At 41.6% G+C, this 23,226-nt stretch overlaps 3 protein-coding genes across 5 annotated transcripts in view; 2 read left to right on the top strand and 1 right to left on the bottom strand.

The window, feature by feature from the left end:
* Positions 1-16,549, top strand: part of popdc2 (popeye domain cAMP effector 2) — a 28,208-nt gene extending 11,659 nt beyond the window's left edge. The window contains exons 3-5 of one of the 3 annotated variants that reach the window (XM_086006848.1): positions 1,046-1,382; positions 7,889-8,008; positions 16,201-16,549. In XM_086006848.1, the coding sequence (XP_085862974.1) occupies positions 1,046-1,382; positions 7,889-7,962 (411 nt within the window). In that variant the 3' untranslated portion in view covers positions 7,963-8,008; positions 16,201-16,549. Of the gene's footprint in view, positions 1-1,045; positions 1,519-7,888; positions 11,328-16,200 lie in introns of all 3 variants that reach the window. The other 2 variants (XM_086006847.1, XM_086006846.1) reach the window with 2 other exon arrangements.
* taf13 (TATA-box binding protein associated factor 13) lies at positions 8,750-21,684 on the bottom strand. The gene is made up of 4 exons (XM_086006850.1): positions 21,560-21,684; positions 14,803-14,881; positions 13,949-14,046; positions 8,750-10,698 (listed from the first exon to the last, which is right to left on the bottom strand). Exons 1-4 carry the CDS (start codon positions 21,611-21,613, stop codon positions 10,528-10,530), a joined length of 402 nt encoding a protein of 133 aa, XP_085862976.1. The 5' UTR covers positions 21,614-21,684; the 3' UTR covers positions 8,750-10,527.
* Positions 21,678-23,226, top strand: part of LOC147107642 (F-box only protein 40-like) — a 39,124-nt gene continuing 37,575 nt past the window's right edge. Inside the window, exon 1 of the mRNA XM_086006844.1 lies at positions 21,678-21,720. The gene's annotated coding sequence lies outside the window, so the exon portion shown is untranslated. The remainder of the gene's footprint in view (positions 21,721-23,226) is intronic.

Here is a 23,226-nt window from a genome sequence, read left to right as displayed (position 1 = left end):
AAAAAAAGCAGCTTCCTTAAACAGACCTTATCTCATATGAACCTAAACCCTTACGTATTCTGTGAGTGGAATAGTGTGCCATGGAACTAACAATTACTCCTTAACTGCAGTATATTGCAGTGGAGACCTCATGGGATGCCCACCACATACTCCAATCTACTTAAAAGGTGTTAATACCACAGTCTGACTAAAACTAATAGATTTATTTACAAGTAAGAGACACAGCACATGGAGCCCTGTTAGCCCACTCTTGGTTGAGGCAGTAGGAAACAGGTAACAGATCACAAAGCTGTTCCTCGATTTCAACAATTTTTAGTCTGATTGGCATGAACTGGTTAACATACAAACTACTTCAAAGCATCCGTATTTTGAATGCTAATAAAGCAAAAAGCAATATACTGCAGATGCTAGAAATCTGAAATAAAAAGTGGTTCTAACAAAAGGTCATCGACTTGAAATGATAACCTTACCTTTCTCTCTCCACAGATGCTGCCTGACCTGCTGAGCGATTCCAACATTTTCTCTTCTTATTTTAGTAATTTGAGTATCTTGAGTCTACTGGGGCTTTAACCCAGATAATCTGACTACAGTACTCACGCTATTGATACAAGAAGCTTCATTTTGAGATATTAATTTTTAAAGCACATTTCCCCCATCTTGTAAAAATTGGATTGAACTTCCTTAAGGAAAACTATGTGTGGCCAAATTAATCTTTCCCATCTGGACATATAAGGGCCGATTTTATGAATGCACATTCTCAGCAGGGAGCTTTGCCTGCTGGGAGTGCATACTGGGAAATATTGGGCACGTTTCCCCTGATTTTCTGGCCATTAGTTGGCAAAGCTCCCTGCCAGAGGCATGATTTTGTGAGAATGGCACTATAGAAAATAAATAAATAGTTGGCTCTGTTAAAATAAACAGCTTATCTACAGACTGAGTATGAGCAAATTATGTTCATTTTGATGATACTGGGAATTTGTATCTTTTGAAAATTTGCTTCAGTCACTCTGATGCTACTGAACATCTCAATGTATCTGTTTTGCAGGTGACGCTGACAGCAGAAACAGACTGTTGCTATGTGACGTGGAAGAGAAGGAAGCTATTTCTGCTCTTGTCTAAACACCAATATATTGCACGCCTTTTCACTGTTATGCTTGGAAATGACATTGCAGACAAACTTTACTCACTTATTGACAAGCTCTACTGCAGGGGCGGGGTTCGCTACGACATCCGTCTACCCAGTCTTTACCATGTATTAGCACCTTCTGTCGAAGCTGAGAGGGAGAAGATTGCAGAGAGTCCCCATCATGTTCCTCAGAGCCCATTTAGGCCTCAGGAGTCTCCCTTTAAAAAACCATGGCCCGACAGCAACGACCTGATTGGTGAGGATTCCACCAGCCTAGTTCTGGAGGACTTTGCAGATATGACTGGATCATTTATGGAATATACCAGTGAAAGGGAGTACATGAAATAGTGACCCAGTAAATGTGATAAAACCCTGTCACTGTCCATTCATGTGTAAGTACACTGCTGCTTCAAAGCTTACAACTACGCCTAAAAAAACTAACTTGGCTATCTGATTCTGCTGGACCACAATGACAGTATGTGGTAAGTGGAAAAGCTATCCTCAAGCAGTTGGGGTGTTCTGCTGACGTTGAGGTACATTGTTAAGTTAGATGTAAAACAGTTTCCTTTTAACACCCTGTTTTATACTTGCTCTTTTAATGCTTAATGCTAGCCCACCAAACATGGAGGCACAATGGCATAATTTAAGAAATGCTGTCATCTGAAGGACCAAAACTAAGAATATGCTTCACTGCATGTAAACATTGCTTTATTATAAAGCTTTTTCCCCATTAATAGGAAGACATGTTCGGTTCCTCAGCACAGTTGTTCCTCAGCTTCGTAAACACATTAAATTATTTTTTTCCCCAAATACGGAATCCCCATTCTATTGCTAGACTGACTAAAACATTTAAAAAAAAGTTAAAGTAGTCAAAGTTTTACATACATTTTCATTTGAATTTATCTTCTGATATGGTGCATTTGCTTTTGCTCAAGTATGGGCTTCTCTTTGATTACCATGTCTTGCATATCGCAGCTGCATTATTACTTTTCAAATATTTGAAACAAACCCTACAGATAGTGGGGCTGATTTTGTTTCAGTTATGTCAGTCTGCACCAGTTCATAGAATGTGAGGACCAACCAACCTACAGTCCACTGATGTATCAAGTGGGTGACTGGTGAATTGTTTGCCAGACAAAGCAATTTCATCACTTTTCCTGTAAAATCCAGGCTGTCGTTGTTTACATACATATAGTCCTACACGCTCCTACACACAATATTCATGAATCAAAATGCTCATCATTCAATGTGCGGGTAGTCTATGAGCATCGACAGAGAATCTTGCAGGTAAATGCTCACTTCCTCGGGATTGGCAATAAATGCAACCTTGTCATCTTTGCTCACATCCTGACAGTAAATAAACAAAGGTGAGCAACACCTTTATCATACAGATGCTGTACACGAAACGGGATTATACATTTGAGGCTTTACTGAAGGAAGTGATGGTGGGAAAGGGAGATGCTGGGAAAGGTAGAGTGCTGCTTAATCAACAATGATGGGTAGCTAGTCAATGTAAGGATGGTTGGGAGTGAACAACTCATGCCAGTAATAGTTGCTGCACTGCATAATTATGATGTCACAGTGCAGTCTCCTACCTTCCACCCCTGGTGAGGTCATTGGAGGAAAGTGGATGTTCCATCTCTACTGCCAGTGCTGCTGCAAGGTTTCTATGGTCTCCTTGAACCATGGGCACTGCTATTGCTATATTTTTAAAAATCCCTTCAGGACCGACAAAAGCATACAAATTCTCACCTCCTAATGGGGGAGGGCTGAAGAGAAGGCACATATCATGCTTGGCACACAACTGGAAGTACAGGTTCAGCAATTTTCAAGTCAAGAGCTGGCCAACTGTGCACCACTGACCTATGTTGCCCTGACACAAAAACTAGTCCAAGTGTTACTGCAGATTAAAGCCTTTTAGTTTAGCCGACTAGGTAGGTTAGTCTTTGAATCAGTTCAGGTGAAATCCCAGATAAAGGGCTGCCAATTTGTGTTCTCACTAAAACAGCAAATGTCTGCTACAAGGCTGACTCTCATCAAAAATATATAGCACTAAGGGACCAAATTTCCTCTGACCTCACCCAGCTCTGCTGGCAGAAGTACGGTAGAGTGGGACTTCCATCCTCCTGTTGTTTGTGCCCCTGAACCTGACCCACTTTCCAGGATCAAGCCAATTTTAATATTTTGAGTGGGTGCTGGTGACAATGATGCGCCTGCCTTAACTTGGAGCGGGGGTTGGTGGGGGGAATTGCTGCAATATAAGTGAGGCCCTGGGAACACCAATACATTTTTTTTTGAAAAGCCTTCCTGGCTCTGCAGTTTTCAGTCAAGCAATCAATTGCTCTATGAAATATGTCACATGATGTAGTTCTCTTATTTGCATGGCATCATAATAAGCCACCCATATGTGGGCCCACATCCTGCGGAAATCGTGATAGGTGGAAAAACGAGCCACTGGGTGATCATATTTCACCTTACTGTTCCAAATTATGCTGATTTCCCATATAACCTGAGAAGAAATTCAGCCCCAAAGTATATCTGTAAGATTAGTGTTATAGCGGTACGGATAGCCTTGTGGGTGAAGGCACTGTCTGGTGTAACACATACAGACCCAGATCCAGGTCTGCTAGCACAGATACAATGAACAAAAAGGCCACCTTCAGTACTGTAAACTTCTATGGTTTGATTCTTGATATGTTCTGCATACATGCCACTTGTCTGTGTTTGATGTGGTCAGGTTCTGGTAACATTATCTGGACGTCTATGTTAGTGGACCAAAATCAGTATGAGGGGATAAGGATCTCCCCCAAGTGCCTCCTCCAAGGTCCCATCTGCTGGTGCTCCAGCTGTACTTGGCATCAGTGCACACTGTGGGCAGAAATTTCTGCCTCCAGTGTACAATACCGTCAATCAGAGAAGTAGCAGCACTAGGTAACTGTTCAGGAGCTGCACTTGAGAGAAAGGGAGAGCAGCAGTCTTGACGGGGGAGGAGGTGGAGCAGCATATTTTGGAGGGAAAAGAGTGCAGGTAGAAGCTGGGAATAGTGCTTAAGAGAGGAACACTAAGGAAGCTGGGTCTGTTGGTTTGTTGAAAACCCAAATGTAATTTTTAAAATTTGTTCTTGGGATGTGAGCAATGCCACATTTATTGACCAATGTACTGACCTTGAGAAGGTAATGGTGGGCCTTCTTCATAGATTGTTGCAGTGCTTGTGGTGATAGGGCTCGATGACCATGTTAGGTAGGGAATTCCAGTATGCTGACCCAGCAACAATGGTGCATTCCTATCAATTTGAATGTAATAAAAATTCAGAATTTCATATGGATGCACGTTCTAAACCTCTCACTCCAGAAATGACCTACCCCAGTTGAGGGGTGGGGGTGCGGGGGAGCAGCATTCTCACCCCTGAGACAGAAAGTTGTGAGTTCAAGTTCCATTTGAGAAAATCCCAGTTAATTAGGATGTGGCAATATTATCTGGAGGAAGTTCACATTTTTGCCTACATCACAGTGACTATACTTCAGAAGTATTCAATTGGTTGTAAAGTGCGGAGGATATGATAAGGCACTATATAAATGCAAGTTATTTCTTTTCTTTCTTACAAATTTTATTTGTATTTAATTGCTTCCCCTAAGATATTTAGACAAATTAAGAAAAGGCTATAAACTATACAAACCATTCCTGTTACATTGGAGGGAATGGCTCAATGGACCAACTATCTTTCACATTCCACCCTATGTTGCCTTTGGTGGCAGTTATAGAGCTTCATATTTTTCTCTGAAGGATCTGAATGTAAACTTCCTGAAAAGGAAACATTTAATATAGTTTCACAGCATTTTTTTTTATATAGTTCCATCTTTAAGTGTATGAATGCTCCTTAAATGCTGCATTTACCAGTAATTGCACAATACAGTATAATTAATTTTATCTGAAATGCTTTGTAATGTTTCTGAAAGATGTGATAAGGCACTATATAAGTACAAGTTTTTTCTTTAAGTGAGAGATGACAGTACTGGGAAACTTAATCATTTCTAAATTTCACCTATGCACAGCAATGATATAACATGGATCAGATGCAATGTAAATTATACATTTACAGCTCTAATTAATCTAACTAAAGACAAATGCAGATGAGCACCCCAGACTGCACCAAGGTGACTTTTCCATTTTCTATACTTCTTAACCAATGAAGTTGTCCAAATGTGACTGGCAAATGAATGGAAAATTAGTGTTGTATTTGATAGCAGTCTCTTGCTGTGAACTTATTTCCATGATGGAATGGACTTCATTCATCTTGTCTTGATTGTGCTTTAACTCTCATCCTGATACATAAAGTTTACCTTGTTGTACCACTCAGTTCCCCTAAAGCTTCTGCTGTTCCTGCTGTAATGCATGTAACATTTACTGCTGTTCTCTAGCTGACTACTGTTCTGTATTTGCCATTTCAGTACCTTCATTTATGGACACTTCTTTCAGCACCTTACTAAAGGAAACTTCCAGATAATTGTAGATTGTACTTTGTGCTGGACAGCACCGAAACTTTCTCAAAATATAAATTTAGGCATAGTAGCGAGATTTTGTAAGAGTTTATTCAAATAAACATTTAAGAATACTTTTCAGCTAATTAATTATAGCTGGAAAACAGGTGAAATTAATGGAGGTTACTTTGATAAAGTGCCACACTGTTGTGACATTTGCAAACGGTAGCATTTGACATTATAAAAAACACCTAGTTGATGTTTACAGTACAGGATTGCTAGTCTAATATGGAGAAGGAAAAGGAAGGGAAGGGAGTTCAAGTAGAAAAGGTGCCTGTCAATTGAACTCAGATGCTGAAGTTTGGATGAGTTTCGGAAGTTCTCAGCCAGACCACCAAGTCAAACATTTGACCTTGGAAAAGAGGGGAAAAAAAAATCACAATGCACCGCATTCTGCAAGAAGTACAAATTCCATACTGGCTGACTACAGTGGCATGAGACATGGAGAAGTTGTAAGCTTGATTCTAGGTTCCCAGTTAAAGCTGGCCAATTATGGCAGATGGATAAAAGAAAATAAAAACTTAAAAACAAAGACCATGATATATCAGTAACAGATTTCCTATTTATGATTACACTAAACTGATGATAGACGTCAGTGAATTCAATTCTGTGCTAGCATTAATTTTAATGGCCCAGGTTTTCTACTATGCACTCACTAGCCTAATTTTTTAATTTTTTTCCCATCCATTAAAATGAATAGGGTGTGGGGAAATTGCAGACTGGTGAGTGCGCAAACCTGGGCCTATGTATCCTAATTGCACAGTAAAAGTTTCAGTTAGCTTGCTTTCAGCTTCCTTGAGTGGAATAAACTACATCAAGTAACCCTGTAATGTAACAACACACTGCACCACTAAGGGGAGGATGTGGATTTGCATCTAGTGAGTTTGTATCTCAGTTGCGCTAGTAAAGAGTAGGTTCCCATAGGGAGAGCGGAAAAACACACCGACTAAAGCTGGTCTCACACGCAACATAACATTTAAAGAACTTCTCAATCTTTACATATTCTGTCTTACTTGCTTCATGAATTCTCATATGCAGAACAAGGTCAGTTAGAAAGTCTAAACTGTATGACACAATTACTTTCCTCGGTCCTTGTCATGTGGTTGTTGACAATTTTACTCTATGTCAGTGGCATGATGTAATTTGTTTTCACTGACATTACAGGATAAAGCAGCCAAAATATATTTTCAAAATTCTAATATCCAAGTGTATTTTCTGGGAATATCACTCACTGATCTAAGGCCGAGACCAGTGGAGTATCCGTTTTATAGCTCACTACATCTTTGTCTGGATATGTTGCCGCTTGTCTCTGCTCATCTTTTGTCCCTATTACTTTCCAATTTTTCCTTTCTTGTTCTCCCTGTATATCACAATTGGAACACCAGTAAAGCTGCAGAAGCAGCAGTTGTTTCCCCCGAAACATGGATGCAGACGGGCTCTTAATTATAGGAATTTCTGAAAGTGAGGAGTGTTTATAACATTAGTACTGATGTTTATCATGAATGTAGGGCTAACAGTAATCTGTGGAAGGTACTATCATTGTTGTATAAACTGAAACCTGCTGACTGCCCGTACTGGCATTGATCTAGAGACCTCTTACACATAGAAGTTCACTTGATTACCAATGTACAATGAGCTTGCCAGGCAGCTCCACTATAGTTATGTGATTATTAATTGCCAATAAGCTGTTTCAAAAGCAACTCAGAAATTGCATTAAAAGTGGCTATTGGAGAATTTAAAAAAAATTAAGTCTTAATTGACATTTTTCACTTCACATACACATTAGACTATTAAAATATATACTATACTTAAAATGAAAACATATCTTTTATACACTTAACAAAATGCTGACATTAAAAATTATATACATATAAACAAGGTATACATTTGCAATATAGACTACAAATCCTGTAGCAATACAGTCCTTTCCTTTGTTTGGAGTGGTTATTTTTGATATTTCATTATTCCTATTCAGATGAAGGTAAGTTACTAATATAAATATAATGTAATATAAAAGTGTAAAATTTCAGGCAGCTCAGCGTGGTTCTCAAACAGTAACTTGATTACATTAGACTCTTCTTCAGAAATGTCAGTTTTGCCTAGAAGTCTTACCAGTTGGGAAATGGCTAGCAAGGTATTTTTTCCCCCTCAGAAACTGCCATGAATATGTATATCAACTTATCCTAGTCATATAAATAAATTTCTACTGTGTTCTTTTCTGCAGATATAAAGAATTCTTGGAGTGGCATTCGTAAGGAATACGCCCCATTGGCTCCCACTCAGACCCCAGAACTCTGAGTACCACCAATGGGAAAAGAACCCGGCATGGGGAAACAGAAAACAAGTACTATTTAAACTTCCAACGAATATCGAAAGATTGAAAAAAATATAGGCTTGTGTTATTAACATGCTCGTACATAGTATTCCAATGTGGCTTCTCTGGTTTCCAAAATAAACAATCAAACCTTGTTATACCAGCTGGTTGGGATGATTCATCATCAGCAGTACAGTGGGATACAGTATTTGTAGGGTTAATAGAACTAGACTGAATGAGCATGGCAACACAGAATCACAATTTTATTAACTTTTATATTTAATCACGAGACAAAATAAATAAATCATGAATAGTACGGTATAGTATTTAAAAAAGCAATGGAAAATTGTCATATTTTCCATTCAAAATGCTGGAGTCAGTGAGCAAGGTGGCACTCGAGAAATACAGAAACTGGTTTCACTAGTAGGAAACAAGGGTAGAGATGAAAGGGTGTCTTGTAACAAGGTCTGACTGTATCATGAGTCAAGTGTGGCACTACATTACTGCCAACTTAAAACTTTAACATAGGAATTGTTAGACGAAAAGACCAAGGTCCATCTAGTTTGCCTATCATCCTGATAGTCGCATGATACAAGAACTTTCTTAGAATATCTAATTTTAACAGGTATAATAATGATGCAAAAACTTAAATTAGTAATGGTTTGAAATTTTGTGCAACTGTTGGAAGCCATCTACAGAAATTGTTAATATTGTACAACTTGACAGCTAATCTGAATGGTGCAATAATACTGGTTTCAAATAAAGACATAATTCATGGAACACAGACAGCTTTAATTGTGAAATTGAAGTATGGATTAATAAAAGATGCCAGTGTAAGTAATATAATGTAAGAATAATGATTCTTAACTCAGGCTTCATAGTTACCATACTCTTATGACTGACATCCTGACCATGCTTACAGTTGAAAATATTCCTTTCCCTGCTGTGCACATTGGTGGAATGCCCTTACACAATCTTCCTTGACTTTGAAGGTGGCAGAGTAAATACTCACTAGACCACAACTGAGGCTTTAACTGCCACATAAATGTGTTAAATAGTAAAAGAATAAATGAAAGTAACAGTGACACTGTAGATTTTACAGTAATTAGAAAATAATAAATAGTTGCAACTATTGTGCTAAACTGCAACGTACTCAATATTCTTACATGTTTTTATTTCATCATTATCCATGGAAAGCTCTCTGATTTGACCATCTCTCCGAAAGCTTCAGACTCCCAAGTTTGAGCAACAGACTATAAAAACTTTCCAAAAAATGACTGGGACCAAACAAATGTAAATAGCTGTTAAACTCAAAGAAACTGCCAATGAAACATCTATCTATATGAAAATCTTATGTAACACTCCCTGGAAGCGCCGTGGGTCGTTTTACTACGTTAAAGGCGCTATATAAATGCAAGTTGTTGATGTCTACACGTACGTCCCGTCAACCTTTTCCGTTCTAAATGATAATGTCCATATTTATAATGGAAATCTCTCACATAAATTTGTCATGTTGTCATTTCACCTACCCCCAGTGGAGCATCACCACTTGTGGGAGGATGTAATGACAGCGTGAGAAGTTTAATTAGACAGTTTCGTTTCCATTATATAGACACAGAAATTTATAATGGAAATATAAAAATAAGGACAGAATTTAAAACTTTAAAATGGTTACAGAATTATATCTGCATCTTCTGGTCCAATTATCTCTTGCCTTCGAACCCCACTTCACCTGAAGGCTATATCTGGTCTTTTGGCGAGGCCAATGTTTTCAAGTGAAAACTTTAATGAAGGCATTAAATCACAAAAGACAATTCAGTGGATGATTCCATTGTGAAATATGTAAGTTCTTAATTTAACAAAACAAATGAAACCCTTATTTTGGCCAGTAGAAATGTTCAGTTGCCGAGAAACAACTAATGGATCAGAGAAAAAAAAAAATTCAGAAAGCTTTTTGAGCACTTTGTGGGAATCTGGTGGCCAGAATGACGAGTGCACATAGCCAAATACCATTATAAATGTGAGCATAAGAACTTAGAGGAAAAAGTTCACACAGAAAGTGTGACAAAAATGCAGCAACAAGTTGTGCAGATAGGAAATTTTTAAATATGGTATTGTTGGATAGACTGAAAATCCCAGAACATTTGAATTTTTAATATAAAATTATTAACCTAGACATGAATTTTATCAACTTTTTTTTGAATAGTCATCACTTGTCATAACATTTATTACAGAACTGGCCAAGTTACATATACTGTTCGCATTCACTACTAGTTCTGATATGTACAGAAATCTTTAAGACAAATTACAAAAGGTGTTCCATTTCATTCCTCAGCCAACAACATTGCTTACATTGATGAAGTAAGAGAGTAGACGAATCTTCAGATTTCTCAGGCCCTGCTCTGCTGAGCTGTAGCCAGGCTCTACTGCAACAGTCCATATTATGATGGCTGTAGTAGGCCTGGAGTCAAACATTACCTCAAGTACATGTTTCAAAGACAGGCAATATTGAGTCATCATTTGCTCCACCATATGTTTCTTTCTGAGAACTAGGACCCATAATTAGCTTCATCAAAAGCTTTCCTGGCACGTTTCAATTCTTCATTCATTGTCAGTAGGTCTTTCACTCTTGCAAACTTCCGAGGATCTTTACGAATGAGGAAGACAATATCTTCTACTTGAACTCGGCCCTGACGTCCTATTGACATGGCCTTATGAGTCTATATAAAAAAGAAATTACAACAAGTATGTTGCATTTTTATGCATAAAGAAAAAAATCCAAAAGAACACACTACTATATCACATCTATTTAATTGCACAGACAATCTGCAACAGACAAAATACACTTAAGATTCATGAAGGCAATAATGGAAATGTAATATACTTCATGACACATTATTCAATATGAAGTTTATCATAAATGAGCTATACATTCTACTCAGAAGTAGAATAAGTTCCAAACAACTTGTCACTGAAAACCTTAAAATACAGTTCACTTAATAAAAAAAAAACAGCAATCTTTTTTGCTCAGCTGATGCATTCAAACCTATCATAATGCTTAATAGTTTATCTCCACTTCAAGAAGCATTGTCACTAGTTGGTCATTAGACAACCTTCAAGCATAGGTTCGAGCCTTCGCTAGGCAGGCAGCAGATATCAGCAACTAATGAACAGCATGGTGAGCAGTACAACTCAAATGTGTGACACATTTCTACCATTTTCTTGAGCAATAGGGACTCAATGCGCGAGACTGGATTACCAGAACCACACTTGCAAATCAAGAGGAGCACTGAAAGCATGGTCCAGACCAGCACACTGAGATAACCAAGACAGCAATTGAAATAACAAAGTAAATACAAATCCATGTCCAGTAACCAGAGGACACAGAATTAAGATAATTGGCAAAAGAACCATAGGGGAGATAAGGAGAATTTATTTTATGCAATGCGTTATGATGATCTGGAATGCACTGCCTGAATGGGTGGTGGAGGCAGATTTAATAGTAACTTTCAAAAGGGAATTGGATATATACAGGAAACCTTTTTATCCGGCACTGACGGGACCGGCGTGGTGCCGGTTGATCAAAAAGTCCGGATTACAAAGAGGTATACTTACCAAGGTACGAGAGCCCCGGTTGCACGGCCACAGGTGCAGGAACCCCGGTTGCACGGCCACAGGTGCAGGAACCCCGGTTGCACGGCCACAGGTGCAGGAACCCCGGTTGCACGGCCACAGGTGCAGGAACCCCGGTTGCACGGCCACAGGTGCAGGAACCCCGGTTGCACGGCCACAGGTGCAGGAACCCCGGTTGCACGGCCACTAATATATAGTAAAACTTAGCTGAACCTACTTCTGAATTTTGCTGGTTAAGAGAGATTTCCGGATATTTAGGTGCCGATTAAAAGAGAGTTTCCTGTACACTTGAAAAGGTAAAATTTGCAAGGCTATGGGGGAAACAGCAGGGCTGTGGGACTAATTGGATAGCTCTTTCAAATAGCTGGCACAAGCACGATGGGCCGAATGGCCTCCTTCTTTGCTGTAAGATTCTATGTAGTCTTGACCTCCTTGAATTTATAGGCACTTTCCACCAGATCTAGGGGATACTCCATTGTATGATTTTGGTTACTGGTTTGCCTGCCTGTCACTGAACAGCAGTATTTCTTATGCCACAGCAAACTGCTATGACATATTACCCCAGGAACAGGAATACTACAGGAGGCACTGGGTAAAGTTGGAGTATATTCGACTTTTCTTTTGCTTTTGTAAACTTCGTAGTAATCTAATAACTAGTGCTTCGAAGTGCAATTGTGTTCCACTTTTAGAAATCCATGTTAGTAACAAGCACAAGTCCAGACTGAAGCTGCTTCTACTCTGCTCCAAGAAGGTACATTACCCTCAATCTCATTATACTGTGAATTTTTCCATTTTCCACACCAACCATTCTTCTCTTATGACCTTGCTAAATGAGACTGCCAGTTTAGCACCGATTGCACTCAATTATTGTTAGTTTTGTGCTGTGGATCTATATCCACTGGCAACTAGATTGAGTTCTCATTGGATACATGCAAATTCCCTGGAGACTGAATTTTGCATTTTATGCTCACATTACATAGCCTTAACCCCCCACTCCAGGATTTCAGGACATAATCTAGGTAGAGACCAGTGCAGTACTGAGGGTGTTCTCCATCAGAGGTGCCTGCTATCCTTTGGCTAAGACATTAAACTGATGCCCTGCCTTCCTGTTCCAGTGGGTCAGATGGATATTAAAGATTCCGGTAACCTGGCAAACATTCCTCCCTCAACCAATATCATCAAAAACAGATTATCTGATCATCCAGCTCAGTGCTATTTGTGGGATGATCTTGTATACAAAATGGCTGCTGGGTTCACCTAGATCAGTGGTTCTCAAACTTTTTTGGTTGAAGGACCCCTTTTCAAATCGATTAGTAATCACGGACCCCCAATCTAAATTACACTATATAATACTCATAATATGAGAGTGCTGCATGTAAAGAGTGTTTAATAATGCTTTTAAGAAAACAGGTATTTAGTCAGAGATCAGCCAGATGGGTGTGCCTGCTTCTCACACCAATTCTGGGTACTCTGCAGCAACAGATGACCACTATTAGCCACTTAGTGCTGGACAATTTTTAAAGCCGTCAGCAGACTGGCCAAGGTGAGTGAGGGCACGAGCACCCATGCACATGGTTGGATGCTGCTCACCGCCATACTGGCCCACTGGCATTTTCTGTAACAGCTGCACTGTGGGATTGTATGTGTTTGCGTGATCACGTCAGGAGGCTGGCACAAGGTCGCGGCGTCAGGTAGAGAAATCGGCTCGACCGGCAGGGAGTGCTTGTTGCAAAGCGAGCGAGAGCTGTGGGCCTCTTTTAGGAGGCGGGTCCAGCCGTTAAGAAAAATTCGCAAGAACTGAATTGAGTGTTGGTTTTAGAGAGAGGAGCAGGCTTGAAATTCCATCCGGCCAATGTTCCCTATAAGCAGCACAGCAGCACAGCTGTCTGGAGCTCCAGCGCAGCCGGCTCACTGGCTTCTAAATGCAAAAAACGCACATGTGCGGATTTCTGAATGGACCACGCAGCCTAAAAAAAATTAAAGGGAATATTGCCTCCGGTCGCGGACCCCCTGGAAAATCTCTACAGACCCCAGTTTGAGAAACACTGACCTAGATAACCATATGGCTGTACTTCAAAAAGGTAATTCATTGTACGTGAAGCCCTTTGGGACATTCGCGACGCAAGGCGGCTCTGAATAAATGCAAGTTCTTTCTTTCAAGCATTTTCAAACACTGTTTTCAAAACTTTACTTGAATTGAACTGAGCAATGAATGGTGTTTATGAACCTCAGGCTTTTCATTAACATACCCTACCAAATTTAAACTCTGCATCCCATCCTGTATTGTCCCACTGGTTTGCAGACTACAACTGAGATAAAATATAAAGCTCAGCTCACCATCTCGGTGATAAATTCTATGACAAGATCCTCCAGGATATCCACCGACTCAGTGTAAGGGTTCTGGTCATCCCCAAAGCCATACATCATACATCTTACTGTTTGGACAGAAGAAGAAGAAGAAGAATGATGGCCTGGTTCTGTGCTGTATATTCCATGTAATTCTCTGCATTTCAAATAAAGGTATTCAACTCTGCTATATTTTAGTAAGCTTTCACCCATCCGCTGTAACTAGACAACCAGTTACTAGAAAAATATCCAATCCTAATCTTTGCCTGGAAATATGATCAGGAGTAACTAAGACTAAAATTACATTAATCTATTTCTTTACAGCTAATCAATCAAAAACAAAATAAAATGAACAGGTGTGCACTTCTAAGCAAAGCTGGGTAACATTACCTCCAGGCACTATATGGATAAAAGGATAAAACCCCAACAGGAACCATGCAAGACAAAGATTTGTTTAGATTTTAGATGTTGTTGTCCTGTACACATGGTTAAATTTTATCAGGTAGTTTCCAATAACTCAAGATACAGGAAAATTTCACAAGAAGATTTTGCATAAACATCACCGTACAGCATTTCATTAGCAAGTGAAAAGAATAGCATCGGTGTAGCAGCAACAACATCATTTTATTTATTTTACGGATACAAATTCTGTTTGTTTAATGTCAATTCGAAGCATAGCTCCCAAATTTTATACCATTAATCAGTGAAAACTGAATGAGTAATGTGGAGTTGTCTTTTAACTGTAGTCCACAGAAAGATGAACTTTTATATTTGGGTTTTACACATATTACTAGATTAGTTACACATTGTTGATTTAAAAATATTTTAGCAGCGTTATGACTTACATTCCTTAGAAAACAATCTTTTTCTTCTGCCTTGTCCACCCTCTGCACCACTTCCACTCTCCTCCACATCTTCATCAAACTGCAAGACGGAAAATGCTACACATTTACCTTTGTCCATTTAATTATTATAATATAAATGTATAAATTATACATTATTCATGCATCTTACACCCAGAATTATATTGCCTTTCATCTTCTGGAGCTGTGAAAGAGATAGTACATATCAAGAGATCTCCCAGGTACAATTAATAACCGAGATCTGTATGTGCACCCATCAACCAGAAACGGACATTTTGGTTAAGTTCTTCCACAGCAGCAAAATTTGTCTCCTCTCCGCACCCGCCCCCCCCCCCTGCCAAAAAAAACAGCTCCAGACCTAACAAGTTCAGATCTATGCAGTGCAGCATTGAGAGGCATTGCAAGGTTCCTCCAAACTAACCCTCCTGGGGTTTCCTGGGCTAAACTGTCCCACCACTAGGTCCTAAAATCTTTGGAATACCAAATGTAAGTGTATGCAAAGGAAATAATTATTGACATTCAACTGATAAAATGGCCAATATGGTTCTGAAAACTCTTGTCTACAGATGGTAATTTTAGTTAGCCCTAAAAAGGTTACCTTCAATTATATAATAAAAAATGGTGAGTGGTCTCAAGATTCCAAAGAAGTCAAAACTAATGTGATGTCAGTAAACACACAGGAAAACTACAAGATTATTGACTTCACTCCTCCCCCTCACACCAAGCAAGATTGTGACTTTCAACCCCTCTGAACGAGATTTCAGCACCTTGCTCCCCCCCCCCCGACCCATGAACAAGTTTTCAATCCCTTCCCCCACTAGCTGTATATCCCATTCCCACCCACATACTGGTTGCCAATCACTTCCCACTCCCACTGGCTGCAGTAGCCCCTCACAAGCTTCCTGTACTCTGCCTCATTTTACCTTTTATAACTCGCAGATCTTAATTTCCTATCAACAGTACCCCGCCACCCACCCCCCCCATGCTATATTTTTCCTTTGCTGATGTCTGGCTGTTCCATACCCCAACTCTCCCCCACTCCCGCTGATCTGAATTCCCCTTCCTTAACACTCCCTTCCATCACCACTCCACTTCCCTACCTCCGTTCCTTGCCTTCTCTTCCTTGTGTCCATTTCCCCCACATTGGTTCCATTATCCCCCACCCTCTCACCCTGCTTGACTTGAGGAATTTAAATTTGTCTTGACTACCGATAGCAACGCAACAGGAGATAGACTAGTAATATTTATTGCATCATTTGGGATAAAACAAATATGTTAGTATAGGATATATGTTTGGCCTTTGCCAGGAACTGTAGAAATACTAAATAGTCAGGGGCTTATTCTTGGAAACTCAACACAATCTGTTCACCTCTCTCACAGCACAGCAACCCAACATGAAGGCACAACAACTGACATGATCGTCAATAGACAAGAGCTTCCTCCCCTGTACCCAAGTCTAATTAACCCCCAGAAACCAAGACCAAACAAACTGCTTCAACCTCCTGATCTGACTGCTCCCAGCACAAGCAGTGATACAAGTGACCTGAATGTGTCAATGCATTCTCCCTACAAGCAATATGTAACTGGAATGTACAATGGCTTCAAAAAAATGTATATGTACAAATATAAGATGGCTTCGTAAAATGTGTGAGATGTACACCTATATGTATAATGGCTTGATAAAATATATAAGGATCATTAAAGGCAATTTTCATTGTCAATTTAAAAAGCTGTTTAAGTTTTTATTTAGTGTTCAAAATGAGAGGAAAAAAAATCAACAAAAAAATGGAACCAAAAAACCCAGAATTTGAGAGTACATAAAAGTTTTTTTATTTTGAGCATGGTGTTGTGTTGGGAGTTTAAAAGTCTGAAGTTTAATGTGTGATGCATAGAGGAAGAACATTGGAGAAATAACAGCAGAAAACGCTGGAAAAACTCAGCAGGCCAGGCAGCATCCATGGAGAGAGAGTCAACGTTTCAGTCCGTAAGGGGGACCCTGAGCTCCCGGTGGCCTGTCACTTTAATTCACTGCTCCATTCCCACTCGGACCTCACCGTCCTCGGCCTCTTGCATTGTTCCACGGAAGCTCAGCCTAAGCTCGAGGAACAGCACCTTATCTTTCGATTAGGCACTCTACAGCCCTCTGGACTCAACATAAGAGTTCAACAATTTCAGATCATAACCTCGGCCCCTATCATATATATATATTTTATCCACACTTTTTGTTTGTGCCTTTTTTCTTCCCCCACACACATGGCAGCTGTCCTCCATTCTGCCAGCGCAATTCACACTTCATCTAGAGCCATCCTTTGTTCCTTAACCTGCCCCATTAACACCACCTCTTGCCTTGAATATCTCTTAATGCCTCTTCACTTCTCCTGCCTTCTATCCTATCACAGACCTTCCCTTTTGTTCTTTCATCCCCTCCCCCATTTCCCAGCCCCTAATCTTGCTTTAAAATCTGTTCCATTTCCTGCTTTTTTCCAGTTCTGATGAAAGGTCTTTGACCTGAAACGTTAACTCTGTTTCTCTCTCCACGGATGCTGCCTGGCCTGCTGAGTTTTTCCAGCGTTTTCTGTTGTTATTTCAGATTTCCAGCATCCGCAGTATTTTGCTATTGAAGAAGATTGGAGAGTTTGGGATGAATGATAGAGAGATAGTAGACAATAGGAGAGGAACAGGCAAAATGTAGGTGCAGAGAGGTTGATGGTGATGAGTGGGAGTTTGAATGAGTGACAGAGTGGTGAAAGGTTAGGGAATGAATAAGCATAAATGTTAGGCATTGCAGAGTTATGGCAAGGATGAAAGGTTTTAGGTAAGAGCAGGAACAGAGAATTAGGGTGGTAATGAAAGATAGAGTGGTAACAAAGGACAGAACAGTGAGGGAAAAGGTATAGAGGAAAATAAAATTGTATGCAATAGGGAGGGTACAGAGCAGCAGTGATACCCACCCTCCTGTATACCTCAGAGACATGGACCATGTACAGCAGGCACCTCAAAGCACTGGAGAGGTACCACCAACGCTGCCTCCGCAAGATCCTGCAAATCCATTGGCAGGATAGGCGCACCAACGTCAGTGTTCTTGCTCAGGCCAACATCCCCAGCATCGAAGCTTTGACCACGCTCAATCAGCTCCGATGGACGGGTCACATTGTCCGCGTGCCCGATATGAGACTCCCAAAACAAGCGCTCTACTTGGAGCTCCGGCACGGCAAGAGAGCCCCCAGGTGGGCAGAGGAAACGCTCAAAGCCTCCTTGAAAAAGTGTAACATCCCCATCGACACCTGGGAATCCCTAGCCCAAGGCCGCACAAAGGAGGAGAAGCATCCGAGAAGGCGCCAAACACCTAGAGTCTCTTCGCCAGGAGCAAGCGGAAGCCAAGTGCAGGCAGCGCAAGTCAACCCAAGCACCTCACCCACCTACCCCTTCAACCACCGTCTTCCCCACCTCAAATCAAATCAACTTTTATTGTCATTGTTAGTGCACAAGTGCAGTACAACGAAATGTAGGCTTGCGGCTCCCGAGAGTGTACATTTGGATTAAGACATTTAAACATTCAACATACATTTGGCTTGTAGTATATTAACATAAATATAACCATAATAAAGTGCATTGGCAGATGTGCAGGCTTTAGAGTTTATTTGTGAAGTTCAGTAGGAGGACAGCCCTGGGAAAGAAGCTGTTCCTAAATCTGGTCGTACGGGTGCGAATGCATCTGTAGCGTCTCCCAGATGGCAGGAGGGCGAACAGACTGTGGCTGGGGTGGGTAGGGTCTTTGATGATGGACCGTGACCTCCGTAGACAGCGTTTCTGGTATATGTGCTCTATGGTCGGTAGCCGGGTGCCGGTAATGCGTTGGGCAGTTTTGACTACCCGCTGCAGGGCTTTCCGGTCATAGTAGCTACAGCTGCCATACCATACAGTGATACAGTTTGTCAGGATGCTCTCTCTAGTGCAGCGGTAAAAGTTAGAGAGGATCAGGGGTGACAGGTTACATCCCTTCAGCCTCCTTAGGAAATATAGGCGCCGCTGGGCCTTCTTCACCAGAGAGGAGGTGTTGAGGGACCAGGAGAGGTCTTCCGTGATGTGGACTCCGAGGAACTTAAAGCTGTCCACCCTTTCCACCACAGCCCCATTGATGTGGATGGGGGTGTGACTTCCGCCTTTGGACTTCCTGAAGTCCACAATGATTTCTTTTGTTTTCTTGGTGTTAAGGGCCAGGTTGTTATCGGCGCACCACTTCACGAGATGCTGGACCTCCTCCCTGTAGGCTGATTCATCGTTGTTGGTGATCTGGCCTACTACCGTGGTGTCATCTGCAAACTTGATGATGGTGTTGGAACCCTTAACAGCCACACAGTCGTGGGTGAAGAGGGAGTAGAGGAGGGGGCTCAGCACACATCCTTGTGGGGCCCCAGTGTTCAGGGTCGGGGGGGGGGGGGGGGGGGGGAAGGGGAGGTGTGGTTACCTAATTTGACAGACTGGGGTCTGTTTGTTAGGAAGTCCAGGGTCCAGTTGCAGAGGGAAGTGTTCAGGCCAAGAGTTTGGAGTTTGGTGGCCAGCTTGTTGGGGACGATAGTGTTGAATGCTGAGCTGTAGTCTATGAACAGCATTCTGATGTAGGTCTCCTTATCATCTAGGTGATTCAGTGCTGAGTGTAGAGCAGTTGTGATTGCATCCTCCGTTGATCTGTTTGCACGATAGGCAAACTGGTGTTGGTCAAGGGAGGCAAGAACACTGGCTTTGATGTGGGCTAAGACCAGTCTCTCGAAACACTTCATTATGATGGGTGTGAGTGCGACAGGTCGATAGTCGTTCAGGCACGTCACAGCCGTTTGTTTTGGCACAGGAATAATGGTAGCGGTCTTGAAGCATGTAGGGACTACTGCCTGGGCCAATGACAGATTGAAGATGGCGGTGAAGACATCAGCCAGCTGATCAGCACATTCCTTGAGTACCCGTCCAGGGATGCTATCCGGTCCAGCAGCCATGTTCACTCCGCGTAGAACATCCCTTACGTCGGAGGTCGACAGAGTGAGCACCTGGTCTTCCAGGGGTGGCAAGGCTTTGGTAGCCGGCTCCCTGTTGTCCCTGTCGAAGCGAGCGTAGAAGTTGTTAAGCTCCTCCGGAAGGGAGGCATCGCTAACCGGGGGACTGGTGTTTTTGCCCTTGTAGTCAGTGATGGACTGGATGCCTTGCCACATGCGCCGGGGGTCAGAGTTGTTGCGGAAGTGATCCTCTATCCGCAGTGTCTGTTTCCTTTTGGCAGTCCTGATACCCTTTTTTAGGTTGGTCCTAGCTGCACTGTAAGCCACCGCGTCGCCAGATTTAAATGCTGCGTCGCGTGCTTTCAACAGTGAACGGACCTGTGACAGAGACTGTAGGTCCCGCATTGGACTCATCAGTCACCTGCAAACTCATTTTTAATGTGGAAGCAAGTCACCCTCGGTTCCGAGGGACTGCTTAAGAAGTAGTAGTCTTGGGCTTTGGGATGTTTTTGTTGAGTTTCAGGATATTACTGCATTTGGGAAGAGGGGTTTAGAATTGTGATAAAAACAGGAATGCTGTTTCTAGGTTTGGGCATAATGTCAAAGTTATGTGAGTAGTGGGGAGTGCCAGACGCCATGAGTATTGTGTGGATATATGGTAGGGGTGGAAAGCAGGTTACACAGTGTGGTGGTGATAGGAGGGCAGTACCTGGGTGTGGGAGAAATAGAAGTGGGATTTAAAAGAGGTGATTTCATGATATTGGAAGTAGTGGTGAGAAGTTGTGGGAATTGGTAGTATTGAGGGCCTGGGGTGCAGCAGTACTGGAGACAGTAGGGAATGTGTGTGTGATGAAAAGGAAGTTATAATGAACCTTTATAAAACACTGGTCCAGCCACAACTGGAGTATTGTGTCCAATTCTGGGCACCACACTTTAGAAAGGATATGAAGGCCTTAGAGAGGGTGCAGAAAAGATTTACAAGAATGGTTCCAGGGATGAGGGACTTCAGTTACGTGGATAGTCTAGAGAAGCCGAGGTTGTTCTCCTTAGAGCAGAGAAGGTTGAGAGGAGATTTGATAGAGGTGTTCAAAATCATGAGGGGTCTAGACGGAGTAGAGAGAAACCGTTCCTATTGACAGAAGGGTCGAGAACCAGAGGACACATATTTAAGGTGATTGGCAAAAGAACCAAAGACGAAATGAGGAAAAACTTTTTTACGCAGCGAGTGGTTAGGATCTAGAATGCACTGTCTGAAAGGGTGGTGGAGGCAGACTCAATCGTGGCTTTCCGAAAGGAATTGGAGAAGTACCCAAAGGAACAAAATTTGCAGGGCCACGGGGACAGGGTGGGTAGTGGGACTAGCTGGAGTGTTCTTGCAGAGAGCCGGCAGGGGCTCGACGGGCCTCCTTCTGTGTTGTAACCATTCTAATGATTCTCTATTCTATAAGAGGGAGACGCCTCTGTAAACCATCTCCCGACGCATCACTTCCCCCATTGAAGGCAGTAGGCTCAAAACTCCACAAAGAACAGAAAAAAACAAGTCACATAAAAAAAAACAGGCCTAATTCTATTTCCTGATTTTTGGCCGTTTCACTCACTGGTCAGAGATGGACTTCGATCGACAGCATCTGCTGAAATTAGTAACAGTTGAATACTACCGTTTCAAAGGCGCAAACCTACGACGGGAGACAGCGATCACACCCGCCATGACAGCCAACTCTTTGAAATCTAAATCAATAAACCGGACTTACCGTCGGCTCATCGTCCTCATCAGCCATTTTTTTCGGAGACGGATCTCGGTCCATGGATCAAAGACGTCACTGACCCGCGCCCGAGCCAAACGGTGAGAATCTCCCCAGCAACCGCGGCCCGGGCCTCAGCTCACGTGTCCGGACCTTAGACCAGCTGATATGTGAGTGACGCACCTCTGCCGCCAATGACGGCTTTTTTTTTCTCCCTGGATGTCGGCGGCAATTATAAGTTTCTGGAACCTAAAGATAAATATATTGGGTCTGCGTCGTATTAAATTTCATAGTATACATAGAATTTACAGTACTAAAACAGGCCATTCGTTGTGCTCCACTAGGAGCCTCCTCCCCCATCAAGATATCCTTCTATTTCTTCCCCCCTCGTGTGTTTATCTAGCCTCTTCTAAATGCTTCTATGCTATTCGCCTCAACTACTCCTTATGGTAGCGAGTTCCACAGTCTCTGGATAAAGACGTTTCTCCTTAATTCCCTATTGGATTTATTGGTGACTGTCTTATATTTGTGGCCCTAGTTCTGATCTCACCCGCAAGTGGAAACATCTTTACGTCTACCCTATCAACCCCTTTCATAATCTTAAAGACCTCTATCAGGTCACCCTTCAGTCTTTTTTCTAGAAAAAAGAGCTCCGGCCTGTTCAATCTTTCCTGATAGGTATAACCCCTCAGCTCTGGTATCCTTGTAAATCTTTTTTGCATCTTCTCCAGTGCCTCTATATCCTTTTTATAATATATACAGACCAGAACTGCTCACAGTACTCCCAAGTGTGCTCTAACCAGGGTTCTACAATGATATTGCCTGCGAGCAAGAAATGGCAACGAATATTGGTTAAACAGTTTGAGGCCATGGCCTGTAGTTGTTGAGCGACCTACGATCAAGTTATTTCTCAGTTTGAAGACTAATGATTCGATGCGGCCAATTTTTCTTCATGAGTACTGGCTGGCAGCTGCTGTTGAGTCTCAATGTCTCAGTGTTCATTCTTCGAATATAAGTCTGGCTCTACTTATTCTTCAGGTTTCTTTTAATCCCATACTAAATAAACACCTTTTATTGTTTATTTGAGGTTTTGCTGTTCCTAGGTAGAAGTGATCTTGTAGCAAATCCATCTTTTGTAAAAACAAATACTTGCATTTATATAGCGCCTTTCACGATCACTTCTGTTACCTTGAAGCAGTACAATAATGTAACGAATTGGAGCACAGAGGTGCTGTGTCACAGTGACACAGAATGTTAAAGGGTGACCTGACAGCACTTCACGATTATGGTAAGGTAAATACTTGTACTGGTTGGCAAGACAGTAACAAGGGCACAAATTTAAGATAGTCACAAAAAGAACTAATGAAGTGGTAAGAAAAACATTTTTTACACAGAGAATGGTTAGGATGTCCAAACCATAGTTGAGGCAGAGTTCATCAGAATGAGGAACTTAAAGAAATTATTATTAGTAAAAAAACAGTACTAACAAAATTAATGGGACTAAAAGTCGATAAATCCCAAGGACCGGATGATCTACATCCTAGGGTTTTGAAAGAGGTGGCCATTGGGATAGTGGATGCATTGGTTGTCATCTTCCAAAATTCTGGAACGGTTCCTGCAGATTGGAGGATAGCAAATGTAACCCCGCTATTTAAGAAAGGAGGGAGAGAGAAAAC

This window comes from Somniosus microcephalus, chromosome 14 (genome assembly GCF_052327205.1).
Source record: "Somniosus microcephalus isolate GS21.2 chromosome 14, FLI_Smic_1.0, whole genome shotgun sequence".
Lineage (NCBI taxonomy): Eukaryota > Metazoa > Chordata > Chondrichthyes > Squaliformes > Somniosidae > Somniosus > Somniosus microcephalus.
Note: the sequence above shows the minus strand (reverse complement) of the source record. Positions and strands in the feature narration are given on the sequence as shown.